General features: G+C 39.2%; 1 protein-coding gene across 1 annotated transcript in view; it reads left to right on the forward strand.

Annotated features, from left to right (window-relative positions):
• Nucleotides 1-19,095, forward strand: part of FAR2 (fatty acyl-CoA reductase 2) — a 158,082-nt gene that overhangs the window by 90,983 nt on the left and 48,004 nt on the right. Inside the window, exon 2 of the mRNA XM_049625219.1 lies at nt 18,700-18,928. Coding sequence (XP_049481176.1) covers nt 18,740-18,928 — 189 coding nt within the window. The 5' untranslated portion in view covers nt 18,700-18,739. The remainder of the gene's footprint in view (nt 1-18,699; nt 18,929-19,095) is intronic.

The raw sequence follows: 19,095 nt of genomic DNA on the forward strand, positions 1-19,095 counted from the left end.
TGGAATTAGTGAGATCAGGTTCAAAACCCTGCTCTGCCTCTTGGATGGCTCCATTTAAAAAAAGTTAATCTCTATAAATTCCCTTATCTATAAAATGAGTATAACGGTCGTGTGGAAATAAAAGAAAACTAACCAAATGAGAACAAGCAAAGGCAATTTATTCTGAGAGCTTGTTGTAGCAAGGGAGTCAGCCCCAGTCACTTGCAGAGGAGCTGGAAAGCCTTAGAGGGGAAAAGGGGAAGAAGGCTTTATGTGTGTCCTGACTGGGGGCTGTTGGCTTGGAGAAGTTGTAGGTGAGCTCATTAGAAGTGGGGTATCGTGTGTGGTTGGTGAGCAGCACATACTTGGCTTCCTCTAAGTTGGAAACAGGGACAGAAATTAGAGAAGCTGCCAGTTGTTACTCTGGACCAGCTGTTACAGAAAAAAATTATAGTTCAGCTTCCCAACTTGAGTTCCTGCAAATCTGATTTATAGCAGGTTGGCTTTCTGGTTGGTTTATTGCAAATAAGGGTTTGGGTTCCCGGGCAGGCTGCTGCAGGGGGTAGGTCAAAGTTCTGTTTTTATACATGCTCTAGCCATTGCCCAGTTATCCAGTCTCTCAATTGTATCATCATGGTGTTACCGTGTAGCACATGCTCAATAAATACAAATACAGTCTCTGAATTTTTCTTCACATCAGTGCTGGAGTTTGGATCAGAACTGAGTGGATGTGGGAGAAGTCAGATTGTGCTGGCATAACTAGGTACTTCCCTGTGGAATTAGGTCAGAGTCAGAATGGCTTATCAGTTGTAGGCAAAACACCGGTGGAGTCGTGAGAAGAATCTGAAATTGTCTATCCCATTCATTTCACTTCTAGTAACTGTCCAAGCCCAAAAGTAACTCTGGGGTCTTAATAGGTCTTTAAATGCATCCTGAGTTTAGGATGTATTCTGGGGATACAAATGAGCATAAAGCCTCTTGCAGGTGTTAGAAATTCTATAACCAGAACTCTCATGTGATGAGAGACAAGGCACCTTATCCTGAACAGGTAGGTGTCTGTTCCTCATTGTATCCCCAGGATCTAGCACAATGCCTGAAACATAGTATATACTTAGCCAGCAGCTGAATGAATGAATAAGTGAGTGAGTGAGTGAGTGAGTGAGTGAGTGAATGAATGAATTTCCCAACTTAGATCAAGTAGCTATTATGAAAATAATAGGTGTCACCTTGCCTGCTATGTAATTTAGGTATTCCTGTGTGTTCTTTTTTTTCACCAAAACTCCTAACATCTGATTGAGCCAAAATTAATCAAATGATTGGTCACAGAATATACAATGACAGCCAAAATCAAGCATGACTATTTTGGTTCCTTGTACCCCCCAAATCCTGAATTCTGGAAAGGAAGTGCGAATGGACACATCAAGTGGAATTTTAAAGCAGTGTTCAGTGAACAGGAACCGTGACTCGAAGTAGCTTCTTATTAACATCCGTGTGAAGTGGTACCAAGTTTGAACATTTAAAAATGTTACAGCTATTCAAGTGATTTCACAGATGTATATTCCAAGCCAGTTGGTTCACACAGCCTTTTGGAGACCATCCATGTCAATGTGACAGGCTGAGCTTCTTGCCTTTTGTGTGGCAGAGTCCCTGGAGACAAGGATTTCAGAAACAAGAGACATGGCTTAGCATCCAGCCACCACTGGGGTGCACTTGACCACACATGTTTTATCCATTCATTTGTTCATTGATTCATTCGCTTAAATAACATTGATAGGCCATGTAGAGTTTATTAGGCAGTAGGGATAAAAAGTTAATCTACCTTCCCCTCCCTCAAAGAGCTCAAGGCTCTGACATGAGATCACGGATGAACACAAATGCAGCAGCTAGAGATAGGATCTGACAGAATTTATTCATTCGGTTAGAATATATAAAGCACAAAAGGATGGCTAAGGTCTTTGCCCTTGAAGAACTTCAACTCTTGTACAGCAGAAAACCCGTGTACACAAATATACAAAATAGAACATGGTAAATGGAGGCAGGCCCTTAGAAGACAGGCAAGAATCCAGACTTGGGAATTCTCCTATCTTCCTTCTCCTTACCCCACATCTTTATTATACCTTCATTTTTGATTGATAAATAGACATAGGTGTTTGCCCTAGATATGAAGCAGGTTAGTAGTAAATTGGGTTGGCTTTTAAATTATGAAATAATGGTTCACATTTAGAACTAGACAGCAGAGGTCAGACAGTGTAACAGGAGCCTTAATAATTTGAAATATATTCTATGCCTGGCCACAGTAAAATGAACCGAGAGTGGATTTAACATTCCAGTAAATACTGTGAAAAGCATGTAAAACATAGGTGATTTGACTGGATAGTTCATATCAATTAACATTGTAAAAGAGAGTTTAAAATGGAGTTAGTATTTGTTTAAATAGCATAGTAACTGGAGGAGAGAACAGAGTGCCTCTTTTTCTCTGTTATAGTGATTGATATTAAATGATTAGGGCTAGGAACTTGTCCCAAACGCAACTTTGATGGACTGTGTCTTTCTGATAGCTTGCACTTTGTTGTACAAAACCTGTTATGTTTCTTCTGATATTATATAGCTACAACACATAGTTTAATATAGACATGAAGTATTTTTTTAGATCTCTAAGTACCATTATTTTAAAGATAAATGCCTAAAATCTTTGTTGCTCTTTAATAGAATTCATTGTACATTATCAGAAAAAGAATGAATGTTGTTTGTGGTTTGCTGTGCTTCTGACACAGAATAAGATCTGATGGAGAGAATTGTACAGGGAAAGCATCAGCCTTAATTCAGAGTTAATCCTTCATAAAGGCCTAACTGCCCATTTCTGAATAATGTATCTGTCTATGTCTATATCTATATCTATATCTATATCTATCTATGTCTATCTATCTAGAGACTGTCAATTTATTGGCATAGGTCATGATCAGTAAAGTCTGTTATAAAATAAGGATTTCCAATTCATCATATTGATTTGTATATAATTAACCTTCATATTAACCTTTTTAAAAAATATAATTTCCCATGTGGTTCAAGAATAATTAGCTGGTATATGGCAATGACTAAGCTCCTGGAATCTCACTACATGAAGTAACTAACTAACTCTGAGTCTTTTCTTTGGATGGATACAGTTAACAAATACTATGTCTGATCACTGACAGTAGCAAATCTTGCTATCCTACATGTATTTTTACATATACACCATCGTAATATTGTGGTACAAAAAATAATTTGTGCTACGGTTTTGTAGTAATTTCTCAGTGTTAATCTATGAAACAATTGTCTTTTTGGTGGACTGAATTAATGATGTTGAATTGATCTCCTTTTAATCAGGCCTTGCTTTTAAAGACTTTATACATTCCAGCTATTTTGTTTCCATGCAGTTTCCTGGTTGAATAAAAGGTTGAGATAGGGTTGTTTGGATGAGAAATAGAAATCTCCAACCTTATTTCTAAGGTCTGCTTGAATGAGTCTGAATAAGTCTTTGAATCCATATGAGTGGCAGACTGTATCTTATTAGAAGAAATTAGGGCACATTGATGTATATATAACACTGGGGTTATGCAACATATTTATTAATCATTGGTATGCTATTCTATACAAATATCTGTTCATATATTTGCACTATATTTTTAAAAATCCTTTAAATAGCTATTCGTTTCAAATTTTGGTTTTGGGAAGCAGGAAAACAAAGAAAAAAATAACTTTTCAAAGCTTTAGTTATTTATTAGAAAAGACATGTCCCCATTCCACCTCTATCGATACATGCATTATTATGGGTAACACCTGTGAACTCAGATGCTGGCAGTAAATAATGTACAAAGTCTCTCAATCAAAATTACCTTCATGCAAATGGGAGGTCCTGGAAGTTCAGACTGAGGCTTAGGCTGGACTGAAGCCATGCTCTGCAGTGTCCTGTGTTAGCCACATTCTATTATTGTTAGAAATGAGAATTCGTAAGTAAGCAGATTATTTTATGTATTGTTTTAAGTAAAAAAAAAAAGTCATAGGGACAACATAGGCTTACATTAAACATGGGGACTAAGGTACAAAATATGATCTGGAATCAGAACACAATTAAATCCCCTATACTTGCATTTCTGTTACCACTTATATCTGAATCAGTGGGGTACTCATTAAAATGCATCTACTTGGGCCCTGCCCCAGCTTTCTAAATCAGAATCTCAGAAAATGGGGTCTGGTGAAAGAGCCATTTTAGCCAGCTTTCCAGATGATTCAAATACCCACTACACTTTGTGAAACACCCCCTGATTTTTTGTTCATTGATTAAATGAATCGGTTCTTCAGTTCTGACTCCTTCATTCACTGATTTAACAATATTTATCAAGCCACTTTTCATTGCATAGTATTGGGCTAGTTGGCATGTAAGCAATAATACAATATAAAATACATCTCTGGCAAGTGTTTTACTACCTAATTAGGGTGACAAGGTATACCCTCAATATCTATTAATAAATAAGCACAAGGTATTTGGATTCAGGGTCAAAGTAGCATTAATTGTATAGTATATAACATCCAGAACAAGGGAAACATCATTCTGTTCTGGTCAGATGACATTTGGAATAATAATCTCTCTCATTTATTACCTTATTTGATAATTAAAACTGCTCTGTGAAGTAGATAGAATATTTTTTCACAGAAGAGAAAAAAAAATGAGTCCTAGAAATGAACTCTGCTCTGCTGCTAATTCCTACATCAGTGTTCTTCTCACTGTGCCTCTATTACACCTCACATAATTTTTTGTTGCTGTACTTAAGCTGAGACAGTTCAGAGATAGAAGAGTTTACCAGTAATGAATACTTTGGCTGAAAAACAGACAAAGGAAATAATTCCAAATAACTAAAACTTCCTCCTGTCTCTGTATTTTATGTTCAGCTACCAAGACATCAAGCAAGGATTTTGTTCATTAAAATTTGTGGGAGAAGTCTTGCATATGGTGAATGTGTTAGCAGAAAATATTAATGATTATGATGGTTCATTTTATGTGTCAATTTGGCTGGACCACAGAAATAAATTTGTGAGGGTAGTCCCAGGATCCTTGAAGACCTAAGTGGTTATTCTTCTCTGTAGTCCAGAACTTACAGTGAGGACTGCTGTCACTAAATTGGAAAACCTAAATGCGCTGAAGATCCTCGCATGGCTGGAGTCAAGTGTTGACCCTCCATTGCCAAAGTCAAGGTGGTCATGGTTCCATAATGGACAGCAGGATGAAGCATAAATCAGATTATAATCTGACTTATAGAGTGCTAGGGCATTGACTGGTTGATCATGGTGTTCCTAGAAGTGAAATATATGGGAAGCCTACTAAATTCTTGCTTGATCTGTATAAGCAGAAAAGTTCTAGGTCAACTTGAACAGAAGTCTAACTTGAATCATTAAAACAGAGTTATGACCTCTGAATCAATTCCCAGATGCAAGCCAATTTACAGATGCAGAATGAAGGGGGAAGCCAGGCCCCCTTGAAACAGGACAACTGTATATTGCTAAAAATGCATTTTGTTAATCTTTTTCCCTGCCATCCCCAAAGGGACCTACAGTCTTTAACCAGGTTAACTGTATGCTGGGGAAAAAGAAAATAATAAGAACTTTTGGGGACTACCGGACAGTGGCTCTGAACTGACACTAATTCTAGGAAACCCAAAATGCCCCTGTAGTCCATCAGTCAGAATAGGAGCTTATGGATATCAGGTGATCAGGGGAGTTTTATGTTAGAACCATCTCGCACTGGGCTCAGTAGGTGTCTGTACCCATTTTTCCTCAGTTCAGAAAGTCATAATTGAAATAGATATACCCAGTAGGTGACAGAATCCCCACAGAATCCCTTTCTTGTGGAGCAAGAAAGGCCAAGTGGAAGCCTCTAGAACTGCCTCTACCTAGTAACATGGTAGACCAAAAGAAATACCTCATTACTGGAGGGATTGCAGAGATGAGTGCCACCATCAAAGATTTGAAAGGTGCCGAGGTGGTGATTCTTACCACATTCCCATTCAACTTGACTATTTGGCCTGTGTAGAAGACAGATAAATTTTGTAGAGTGACTATGGATTATCATAAGCTTAACACAGTGGTGACTCATTGATTGCAGCTGTTATACCAGATGTGGATTCATTGCTTGAGAAAATTAACACATCTCCTGGTATCTGGTATGTAGCTACAGATCTGGCAAATGCTTTGCTCTTCATACATGTTAATAAAAAAAAAAAAAAACAGAGCAATTTGCTTTCAGCTGGCAAGGCCAGCAAGACATCTTCACTGTCCTATCTCAGGGATATATCAACTCTGCAGCCCTATGCCATAATTTAATTTGCAGGAATCTTAATGACCTTTCCCTTCCATAAGCTATCATTTTGATCCATTACATTGATGGCATTATGATGATTGGACCTAGTGAGCAAGAAGTAGCAAGTACCATAGACTTATTTGTAAGATATCGTTACCAGAGGGTGGTAACTGACAAAAATTTTATTGGTAAAGTGCAACAAAAATTCAGGAATCTTCTATCTCTGGGGGGGTTTAGGGGGCCAGTGGTGTAGGGCACATTGAAATATCCCTTCTAAGATAAAGGATAAGTTGTTGCATCCGGTCCCTCCTACAACCAAACAAGAGATATGATGCCCTACTGAGCCTCTTTGGGTTTTGGAGGCAACATTATCCTTGTTTGGGTATGTTATTCTGGCCCATTTAGTGAGTAACCCCAAAAGCCGCCATTTTTTGATGGGTCCCAGAATAAGAGAAGGCTCTACAACAGGTCCATGTTGCTGTGCAAGCCACTCTGCCACTTGAGGCATATAATCCAGCAGATCCAATAGTCTTTGAAGTGGCAATGGCAGATAAGGATGCTGTTGGGAGCCTTCAGCAGGCCTCTACTGGTGAGTCATAGCACAGACTCTTAGGATTGAGAGTAAAGCCCTGCCATCCTTTATGGATAACTACGTTCCTTTTAAGAATCAGCTTTAGGCCTACTACTGGCCTTAGTGGAAACTGAACACCTAACCATACCACTAACTTATCATGCAACTTGAGCTGCCCATCACGAACTGGATCTCATCTGACCCACCAAGCCATAAAGCTGGGCATGCACATCATCATCAAATACAAGTTTTACATATCTGATCAGGCCCAAGAAAGCCCTGAAGACACAAGTAGACCCATGAAGAAGTGGCCCAAATGCCCATGGTCCCCACTAGTGCTATACTACCTTTTTTCTCTCAGCCTGCATCTATGACCTTGTGAGGAATTCCTTATAATCAGTTGACAGAAGAAGAGAGAGATGTAGGTACCACCCAAAGTGAACAATTGCTTCTCTCTGGGACATCTCCAAAGGATAGTGGTGAAGGGAAATCCTCTCAGTGAACAGAATGTCAAGCAGTGAACCTGGTTATTCACTTTGCTTGGAAGGAAAAATGGCCAGATGTATAACTGTATACTGATTTATGACCTATGGCCAATGGTTTGTCTGGATGGTCAGGGACTCCAAAGAACATGATTAGAACACGAAAGAACATTGACAACAAAGAAGTCTGGGGAAAAGGTATGTGGAATGAGCCAAAATGTGAAGATATCTGTGCACCACATAAATGTTTACCAAAGAGTGGCCTTGGCCAAGGAAGATATTAATAATCAAATGGATAGGATGACCTATTCCTGTGAATACACAGCTACCCCTTTATCCCCCAATAGACTCATAAACAAAGTGGTCATAGTGGCAGGGATGAAGGTTATGTGTGGGCTCAGTAACACAGACTTATGCTCGCCAAGGCTGACTCATCCACAAATACACTGGTGAGTGCCCAGTTTGCCAGAAAAGGAGACCAACACTGAATCCCCAGGTGATAAGCCAGCTACCTAGAAGCAGATTGATTACAATGGACTACTTCTATCATGGGTCGGTGTTTTGTTCTTGCTGAAATAAAGGATGTGGATTTGCCTTCCCTGCATGTAATACTTCTGCCAAAACTACCATGAACAGACTTATAGAATGCCTACCCACCATCATGGTATTCCATACAGCATTGCTTCTGATCAAGGAACTCAATTCAGAACAAATGAAGTGTGGCGATGGGTTCATGCTCATAGAATTCACTGGTCTTATCATGTTCATCACCATCCCGAAGCAGCTGACTTGACAGAATGGTGTAATGGTCTTTAGAAGACTCATTTATAGTGCCAGTTATGTGGCAGTACCTTGAAGGACAGGGGCAAAATTCTCCAGAAGGCTGTATATGCTCTGAATCAGCATCTAATAGATCATGCTATTTTCTCCCATAGCCAAGATTCACAGGTTCATGAGTTAAGGGGCAGAAATGAGAGTGTCACCACTCACTATTACCCCAATGACCCACTATCAAAAATTTTCTCCCTCTCCCCATGACCCTGTGTTCTGCTGGCTTAAAAATCTTAGTTCCAAAGGGAAGAAAGGTCCTACCAGGGGACAGAACAATGATTCAATTGAACTGGAAGTTAAGCCTGCTGTCTGGCCACTTTGAATATCTCATGCCTCTGAATCAACAAGCAAAGAGGGGAGTCTCTGTGCTGGCTGGGGGAGTATTGATCCTAACTACCAAGAGGAAACACATTGGAGGTAAGGAAGAGTGTGTCTGAAATATAGGCGATCCCTCAGGGCATCTCTTAGCATTATAATGCCCTGTGATCGAGGAGCCAAGATGGCCGAACAGCATGGAAGTTTTTTGTGTGTCTCGTGTCCATGAAATACAGCCAGACCAACACTAAACCATCCTACACACCTAGAAAACTGATTGGAGGATATAATGCCCTGTGATCAAGGTCAATGAAAAACTACAATGACCCAATTCAGAGAGGACTGATGATGACCCAGACGCTTCAGGAATGAAGGCTTGGGTCATGCCCACCAGGTAAAGAATCCTGGCCCACTGAACTGCCAACTGAAATGTAGTTACAAATACCATGTGACTAGTTACAGAAATGATGACTATAGTTGTCATGATTATTTTTGTTGTTTTGTTATGAATACATTTGTGTGTCTGTGTAAAACAAATGTTTTCCTCACTATCTAATCCTCTTATGTGAAATAAGATATATTAATTTTGTATCTTAGTATTTAACTGATTTCAACTTTATGTCATAGTATTTTAAGTTATAGGATATCAGAAAGAAGAGTAAATATTACCCAAAGACTTTGCATCCTCTTCTGGGGAAAGAGTTAGTATGTTTTAGTTGTATGCAGGATAGTTATATAATGTTGGGCAGAAGTATAAGTTTGCTATTGTCATTATTTTGGAAATTATGGTTTAAGGAGATTTGTGTGGGTGCCAAGTCAACAAGGGTGGACTTATGATGTTTAATTTTATATGTCAACCTGGCTAGACCAAGTGCCCAGATATTGGTCAAACATTATTCTAGATATTTCTATGAAAGCGTATTTGAATGAGATTAGCATGTAAACCAATGGACTTTGGGTAAAGCAGATTACCCTCCATAGTGTGAGTGAGCCTCATGCAATTACCTGAAGGACTCAATTGAACAAAGACCAACTTCCCCCAAGAAAGAATTCTACCTTTGGTCTTAAACTGCAACTCTTCCTTGAGTCTCCAGCCTGCAGATTTTGGATTTACCAAGCTTCCATAATCTCATGAGACAGTTTCTTAAAATTCCCTCCCCACTCCCACACACACATTTTTCTCCCCATCTCCCTCCCTCCCTCCCTCCCTCCCTTCCTCCCTTCCTCCCTTCCTTCTTCTCTCTCTCTCTCCCTCTCTGTCTCTCTCCCCTCCCACTTATTTCTCTCCTCCCTCTCTATCTCTATTTTTCTCTTCCTCTGTCTGTTGATGGATGGATAGATAGATAATCTATGTCATGTCATCTTTAAAAAAATAGTCTTTAGTTCTAAGCAGAGCATGAAAAAGTAGGTTAGCTTACTATCCATTCAGTTGGGTTCCTTTGGTCATTGTGTTGATAGATCAACTATTCTTTTATTTACAACCTGACCAATTTATAATTAATCAAGACAAAATAGGAAGCATCAGGATTTCCATTTGATTGTGACTCTTGATACCATTTTAGAATATTCACATGTTGCCTATTGTTTGACTTACCTATAAGCAATAATAATGGTGCTATGCATTTTTATAATGCTTTGCCATTTAGGAAGAATGTTTACATTTTAATTATTCACACCTAACCCAGTAGGTCTCATATTGTAGGCAGTCTACACACCTATTTAATCAATTATGATGAAATGATGAGTTTAGGTCATATTTTTCCTTTTTCATCTTTGTTAAGTTTAGAGGGCTTTTTGGAACACTTACTAATGAGCTAAGCACAAGGAAACTAAGAAGAATGTGTTAAGGTGATTAGTAAATTTTGTGTTTCTAAAGCCAGCCTGGACTGTCCTTCCCCCTTCAGAACTCTTTCCAAATTGGTTTTTCCTGACTATGGCTCATTGCTAATGTGATTAGTGAGGCTGTGCCCCCAACAGTTGCCCACAATACCCCTGGGGGTTAGTATGTCCCCATCAAGAACTTAAAAGTTCTCGCGGAAAGACTTTATATAACAAGCCCACAGTGAAAGGTATCTAAGTTTATTGCTGAATTGTGGAAACTAAAGATAAATAAAAAAGAAAGAATTCTGATGAAAACTCTTTTTTTCCTACTAAGTACTTGAAAGCAGATATGTGACTTCTATACAGACTCTTAAGGCTTGGATTAATGACGTCTCTATAGTTTATTGTAAAAGGCCTGTCCATATTTTCACAAACATGTAAATGCCACAAATCAATAGCCTGCCTCTATCCCCAAAGATGGGAAAATGAGACAGATGCATTTGCTTCACTGAAAAGGTCTACTCCATAATTGGAGTAAGGTTGATAGGAATTATTGTCAAGTTATTTTACTTATCCAAAAATGTTCATCTCTCTGTTCATGTGTGTTTGTGTATGCATTGGGCTGCTCGAGCTACTATAATAAAATACCACAAACTGGGTGGCTTTAACAGACATGTATTTCTTATAGTTTTGGAGGCTATAAGTCCATAATTGAGGTGCAAGCAAATTCAGTTTCTGGTGGGAGCTCTCTTCTTGGCTTGTAGACAACTCCCTTCTCTGTACCTACTTACATGGCCTTTCTTTGGTGCCTAATGTTTAAGGAGAGACTGTTCTTTGGTGTCTCTTCCTCTTCTTATTAGGGTGCCAGTCCTGTCAAATTAGGGCCCCACCCTGATGATCCCATGTAGCCCAAACACCTTATATCCAAATGCCATCACAGTAGGTGTTAGAGTTTGAACTTATGCATTTGGAGAGGACATAATTCAGGCCATAAATAGTGTTTAATGTAATTTTAGCTACATTTTAAAAAATATTTAAACACATTTTAAACAAATGAGGTTTGGGGGCACCTGGGTAGCTCAGTCAGTTGAGCATCTGACTCTTGATTTTGGCATAGGTCAAGACCCCAGGGTCATGGGATTGAGCCCCTCAAGGGGTTCTGTGCTGAGCGTGGAGCCTGCTTAATACTCTCTCTCTTCCTCTGCCCCTCTCCCCAGATTGTACTCTCTCTCTCTCTCTCTAAAAAAAAAGAAAAAGAAAATAAACTAAGGAGGCTTGTTTTGCAAATTTCTTTGTACCTTTAGTGCCCACAGCAAAAGAAGAGCCTATAAAAATACCAGCTGCCATGACTTTCTGGGAACTTTTTCAAAGTATATATTATTAAATTACCATTTAAAATCATGGAAAGAAATTACAGACATGAAAAGAGACTCTTTCCCTTTAATCCTATCACACTATTATACAGCTACTGTCATTGATTTCACCCACACATCCCCCCATTCTTTCCCACAGGGGTCTGTAATGGACATTAATGATGCTTCACAAGTTTGTGGTCTCCTTTTTTTCATTGAATAATATTTTGTAAATGCATTTATGTGATTAATTCAACACATTTATTGAAAGAATTTCAACCGTTCAATTTTGATGAAGCAGAACAACTTTCATTTACTGAGTTTTACAAAATAGCATCAATTTTCTTCAATAGATCAGCCCATATTACCAGGCTCATTGCCAACTGACACTCCATTTGCCTACATGAGATATATCTTAATACACATCATGTCTGAATTTTCACAAAGAGTAACAGAATTATCTATAGATGAGATTGACTCAATTATTTATAGAATTATTAATATACAGTAACCAATACTAAATGGCTTTCCTTGGCTGATCTCCTGTTGGCCCAATTGCTATTCTTTCCAAAGTTTGCCCATAATCAGTTTAGATGGATAAAATTGAGAGGCTCAATCTATATGAAATGTGGGGTTCATAGTCTAACTTAAAGCACAGAGACCAGAAGAAATTTGGTTAAATAAAAAGGGGGTAATCTTTCTCTGAAGAAATCTTCCTTCATCTTCACTTTGAGTACTATCAGAATTTGCCATGCATGTAATTCGCTTGGGTAAATATACTTAGCCATGAAGGATTTAATATAGGTAAAATGGGGGTAGCAGTGGATCTTATTTGTGCTTAGCTTCACAAGCAGAAATTTAAGCCTTGAATCTTGATTTTTTAGTATGATGTGCTGCATATTATAAAATGAGAATTGAAGAAGGTCCAAGAACAATGATTCTCTGAAGAAGAGGCAATTTTTCCCGAGAGCCCATTTAGCGAAGTCTAGACATACCTGGCTGAGGAAGAGTGAGGTTATTACCATCTAGTGAATAGAGGCCAAGGATGCAAGTAAAGACTTTACATTGTACCGGACAGCCCCCTCCCCCAAACATTTATTCATCTTTAAATGTTTATAGTGCCAAGACTAAGAAACCTTGGTTATGTAAGATTCCTGAGAGGCAAAGAACCTTGTTGGGTTTTTTTAATGTTTTTTTTCTGAAGGACTATCAAGAAATTTGGGCAAACTTGTCTCCCTTACATTTCTGAATCTTAATTTTTTTTATTTTCCAGAAGAACCATTCAAAGAATAATTCCCATATGCTGAAACCAGCAAAAATGTATCTAACTTGGCACAACAATTATGATTCAGGATTTTCACATCTGTTCTCTAGAAATGAGAACAGCCTCATTTTACTACCAAAAGGATAGTAAAAACTAGCTATTTCTACTCATGACCGTGGGAAATGATCTTAAGGAGAAAGCTCCAGAATAGAAAGGAAGAATCTAAGCTGCCTACAGCCTATTCACTGCTATTCCCAGTGCCTACCCAGTATCAGGCACGTAGTACGTGTTCAACAAACATGCACTGGCTGATTTTCATAGGCTCCCTCATTTATCATTCAAGCGTCATACATCCTACATTATACAGGATGATTCTGAAAGTTGTCAAAGTGGCTTAGGCTTCCCACAAGCCATATCACGAGCATGAGGGACAAGAAATTGTCCTTTGCTCTCTGCACTGGCAATCAGAAGATATGAAAGGCAAACCATTACCTGGTCAGCTGTCCTAAACGTATTACTCCTTGAAGAGTTGCATATCATCCATTACTGAATGTAAGGTTATTTTAATTTTTAAAAGAGTTAATTATTTTAATGAATTATATTCAGGGTTAACAGTCCCTGGACCTTGCAAGTTTAATACCCGGAATAGAATTCAGGGAGCCAAATTTCACATAGGAGTTTCTGGGGCCAGTGTTAAGCCATATATTGAGAGTGGAAGCAAGAAGTAGAGGAAACATCTCTGTTACAGCTTTGATCAGAGGATGAGGAATTCCCTGACATTTTTCAGAATCGCTTGTCTTGATCAGAGTCTTGGCCACACTCCTCTGCCACCTGCCCTTGACAATTGGGTAAGGAGTGCCAGGAAATACTGTTTTATGTTTTGTTTTCCTGTCGGAGAACTCAGTGTTCTCTGCCATGGTTTGGGTTGTATTTGAGAAGTAGTTGGACTCCAGACAGAACAGGCAAATTCCATTCTTTGGGGACACATCAACCCTTCCTTTGTTCTATAAGAAATGGGCTCATTAGAAATATATTACCTGCTTCCCGAAATTTTTTATCACATGCTACAAAACTGTGTCTGGGATCAAAATATGTGGACAGTAATGGGGCACCTGCGTGGCTCAGTCAGTTAAGTGTCTGACTTTGGCTCAGGTCATGATTTCTTGGTTCATGAGTTTGAGCCCCACATGGGACACTGTACTGACAGCTCAGAGCCTGGAGCCTGCTTCAGATTCTGTGTCTCCCTCTCTCTGCCCCTCCCCTGCTCAAGCTCTGTCTCTCTCTCTTTCTTAAAAATAAATAAACATTAAAAACATGTTTTTTTATATCTTAATAGTATATTTGCATGGAAAGTAACCCTATCCAAACTCAGTTTCTCTTCTGTATTTCCCTGCCAACCAAGCTCATTTATGCCTAATATACTAAAGGGGTATGATTCCAAAACATTTTTATATAAAAAGGAATTGGCAAGGGTCATCATCAAGTAGAGTTGCATTTGGGGAAAACAGTTTACTTGGCTGGATGGTTGATTGAGTTGTAAATCACCTCTTATTTCCAAAAGAGAATATTTAAATGCATAATACAGAGTACTTAAAATAAATGTCAAAAGGAAAAACCAGAAGTTATTAAGAGGAAAAACATATAATACAGTGACTGTATTAATAGCTAATACTTAGTATATACTATAGGAAACTAAGAGCTTTCTTTTTTTATTGACATTATTAACATACAATGTTATATTCATTTCAGATATACAATATAATAAATAATTCACCAATTCTGTACATGGCTTAGTGCTCATCATGATAAGAGTACTCTTAATCCCCTTTGTTTATTTCATCCTTCTTCCCACGCACCCACCCACCCTCTGGCAACCATCAGTTTGTTCTCTGTATTTAAGAGGCTGGTTTTTTGCTTGTCTTTTTTTCCTTCTTTGTTTGCTTTGTTTCTTAAATTCCATACATTAGTGAGATCATACGCTGTTTGTTTTTCACTGTCTGACTTATTTCACTTAGCATTATATCCTCTAGGTCCATCCATGTTGTTGCGAATGGCAACATTTCATTCTTTTTATGGCTGAGTAATATTCCATTGTGTGTCTATACCACCTCTTCTGTGTTCATTCATCTGTTGATGGACACTTAGGTTACTTCCGTATCTTGGCTATTGTAATGCCGAGTAAGGCTTCAGTAAATATAGGGAGGCATGTATCTCTTCAGATTGGTGTTTTTGTTTTCTTTGGGTAAATACCTAATAGTGGAATTACTGGATCATAGAGTAATTTTATTTTTAATGTTTTGAGAAATCTTTATACTGTTTTCCACAGTGACTGCACCAAATTACATTTCCACCAAGAGTGCACAAGGAGTCCATTTTCTCCACATCCTCACAACACTTGTTATTTCTTTTTTTTTTTTTTTTTTAATTTTTTTTTTCAACGTTTTTTAATTAATTTATTTTTGGGACAGAGAGAGACACAGCATGAACGGGGGAGGGGCAGAGAGAGAGGCAGACACAGAATCGGAAACAGGCTCCAGGCTCCGAGCCATCAGCCCAGAGCCTGACGCGGGGCTCGAACTCACGGACCGTGAGATCGTGACCTGGCTGAAGCCGGACGCTTAACCGACTGCGCCACCCAGGCGCCCCAACACTTGTTATTTCTTGTCTTTTTGATTCTACCCATTCTGACAAGTGTAAGGTGCTATCTCACTGTGGTCTTGATTTGTATTTCCCTGAGGATGAGTGATGTTGAGCATCCCTTCATGTGTCTGTCGGCCATGTGAATGTATTCTTTGGGAAAAGGTCTGTTTGGGTTCTCGGCCCATTTTTAATCAGATTATTTGGGATGTTTTGATGTATACTTGTATGGGTTCTCTATATATTTTAGATATTAAGCCCTTATTGGCTATATCATTTGCAAATATCTTCTCCAATTAAGTAGGTTGCCTCCAATTAAATATCTTTTGATGGTTTCCTTTGCTATGCAAAAGCTTTTTTATTTTGGTATAGTCCCAATAGTTTATTTTTACTTTTGTTTCCCTTGCCTAAGGAAACATATCAAGAAAAATGTTTCTATGGCCAATGCCAAAGAAATTACCACCCATGTTTTCTTCTAGTTTATGGCTCAAGGTGTCACATTTAGGTCTTTAATGAATTTTGAGTTTATTTTTGTGAATGGTATAAGAAAGAGGTCCAGTTTCATTCTTGTGCATGTGGCTGTCCCGTTTACCCAGCATCATTTGCTGATGAGACTGTCTTTTCTCCATTGTATATTCTTGTCTTCTTTGTCAAAGATTAATTGGCCATATAAATGTGGATTTATTTCTGGGCTGTCTATTCTGATCTAGGTGTCTACTTTGTGCCAATAGAATACTGTTTTGATTGCTGAGAGTTAAAAAAAATTTTAATATTTATCTTTATTTTTGAGAGAGAGAGAGGGGCAAAGTGCAAGTTAGGGAGGAGCAGAGAGAGGGGGATTCACAGAATCTGAAGCAGGCTCCAGGCTCTGAGCTGTCAGCACAGAGCCCAATGTGAGGCTCAAACTCACGAATGAGAGATCATGACCTGAGCTGAAGTCAGACGCTTTACTGACTGAGCCACCCAGGCGCCCCTGATTGCTAACAGTTTTAATGTATTCACTCATATAATTCTTACCACAGCATTATTAAGTGGATGCTTTTGTTATCTCCATTTACTGATGAGCAAACTATAGCAGAGAGAAATTCATAATTTGCCTGAGGTCACAGAGCTAATAAGTGGTAGAACTGGGATTTGATTTCAGATGGTCTTGCTTAGAACCTGTGCACTAAACTAGGATGTCATACTGCCTTCCGGACTTGGTTACAGCACTTTCCTGAGTTTCAAGGCAGGCAAGACAAAACTCATCAATACTTTTCCCAAGTGATAAAATCTTGAGAAAATCATTGGATACATTGCAGCACAAATAGCATTATTGAACATGACCAAAATTATGATTGCTATTTTGCACCAAGTCCAAATGTGTTCTTCAAAATAGTATTTTTCACATCAGCCTTCAATAAGAGGGGTTTAAATAGGGACTCAGGGGATATAGCTAACATGATTTGAAATCCAGATTTCCTAAAGTGAATAGTGTTGATGATTGGGTGTGATTTCTGTCACTGATCCCTATTTTATTTGCATTTGTAACAGTCTATAATTATCTTGTTTGCATATTTACTTACTTTTGTGTTGCTGGCCTCTTCTGCTAAAGGGAATGCAAGGGTCTGTTTGCCTTATTCATCTCTTAATCTTTGGAACTTTGCACAGATGCCGGCATGATAGGTCCTGAAAATTACTTGTTGAGTGAATTCATGAGTGAATGAATCCTCCAAAGGCAAAGAGCTCTGCCCAAGAACAGCCTCAAATTCCTTACAGTATAAACTATGTCTATAATTACAATTTGTAAGTTATGACTATGAGAAGTTAAGGAGTTCGTTGAGGAGTTACTGGCAGAGTAATCCTGACTGGACTTGACAAGGCAGGGTGCTGACTCTTCTGCCTGTTTTTGTCTTCTTCATGAGCTCTGATGTTAGGGCCAGTCCCTGGGCTTGTGTTTTGCAAGATCAACCCAACCCCATCCAGCAGATTGCCGGGGAGTGGCTACAGATGGCCGTCCGTGACAATGACAGAAAGGAAGTCTGCACCCACACCACAGCACTGTTTCATTCAAAGCTCTCCACCACTGCTTCCAATGGACAGTTTTAAACCCGGGCTTAAAGACAAAACACTTCACGTTGCATGCCTACAGCATATGGTGCCTTTTCCAGGAGGCCCAGGATCCAAATGCCGCATGTGGCTTCCCCCTACCAGATTTGCTCCTTCTCTGTGTTCCTGGCAACGGCCGGAAACGGACAATAGATCACCTGGAGCCACTTCAGGGTTAACAAAGTCCCTGGTCTGTGGCTTCACTTGTTCGAGCTTCTCTGCCCTTTGTCTCTTGCCACGTTTCAACCCTAAGAATAGCTACCATACAGGGAAAGGGAGGCATGGGGCCCCTTTTTAGCTCAAGGAAGAGAAAAGCATATTTATTCAGAAATGGCTAGGTAGGCAAAGGCCTGTTAGTTCAAGTGAGACCAAAAGCTATTTGTTCCAATATTTTCTGTAAATAAAACTGCCACTGTAATAGTAATTCCATCATAAGTTTCAAAAAATGTGATGGCTGTTCTCAGCTTAATTTTCACAGGCTCTGGGGCCACTCTTAGCCTTATCATTTACATTCTCGTAACCCTGAACTCCTTTTATTTCCTCCATATAACACAATCTATAGCTTGTACCTTTGCTTTTGCTTTTGGACTGGGACACCTTTACCCCAGCCCTTCTCTGCCTTCCAGTTTTACCTCATGCATCACCACCTATTCAGGCGGGCCTTTCTGCAATTTCCAGATCCTGCTGTACACCCCGCCTCTGTGACCCCCTTTGTTTTAGCACTCACGTATTATACTTAATGATGTATTTAGGTGTTGGCCTCCGTTTGAATAAGAGCAATTTATTGAGGGCAAGAACCATGTCTCACTCATTTTTTGCCCACAATTCCTGGCATAAAGTCTGGCATTTAATAAAGTGATCTCAATAAATCTCGATTGAAATGAATCATTTGTCAATAAACCATGATGTCCTCACTTGGGCCTTTTTCTACATTCAAAACTCCTGGAAGCATCAGAAACATTTTAAATGACTGCATTTTTGAGCTTCTGAGAATGTAACATTTTGTTATTTCCCTTCCTTTTCAGGAACCTCTTTCCATAGCTATAAAAGACAAAGAGAAGAATCATGTCCATGATTGCAGCTTTCTATGGTGGCAAGTCCATTCTCATCACTGGGGCCACAGGCTTCATGGGCAAAGTGTTGATGGAGAAGCTGTTTCGCACCAGCCCAGACCTGAAAGTCGTTTACATCCTTGTGAGGACCAAGGCTGGCCAGACTACGCAGCAGAGGGTTTTCCAGATCCTAAATAGTAAGGTATGCCTTAGGGGAAGAGCCTTGGGGCAAGATGACTCACTACAGTATTCCCTGACAGCCCCAGATTGCAAGTGGGGGGGCCAGGATGCCTGGGCAGGTAGAGGAGAGGAGACAAGATGGCAATCAGGTGCTCATAGAAATCTGTGGTGTTTTCCTGTAGGAGAAGA

This window comes from Panthera uncia, chromosome B4 (genome assembly GCF_023721935.1).
Source record: "Panthera uncia isolate 11264 chromosome B4, Puncia_PCG_1.0, whole genome shotgun sequence".
Lineage (NCBI taxonomy): Eukaryota > Metazoa > Chordata > Mammalia > Carnivora > Felidae > Panthera > Panthera uncia.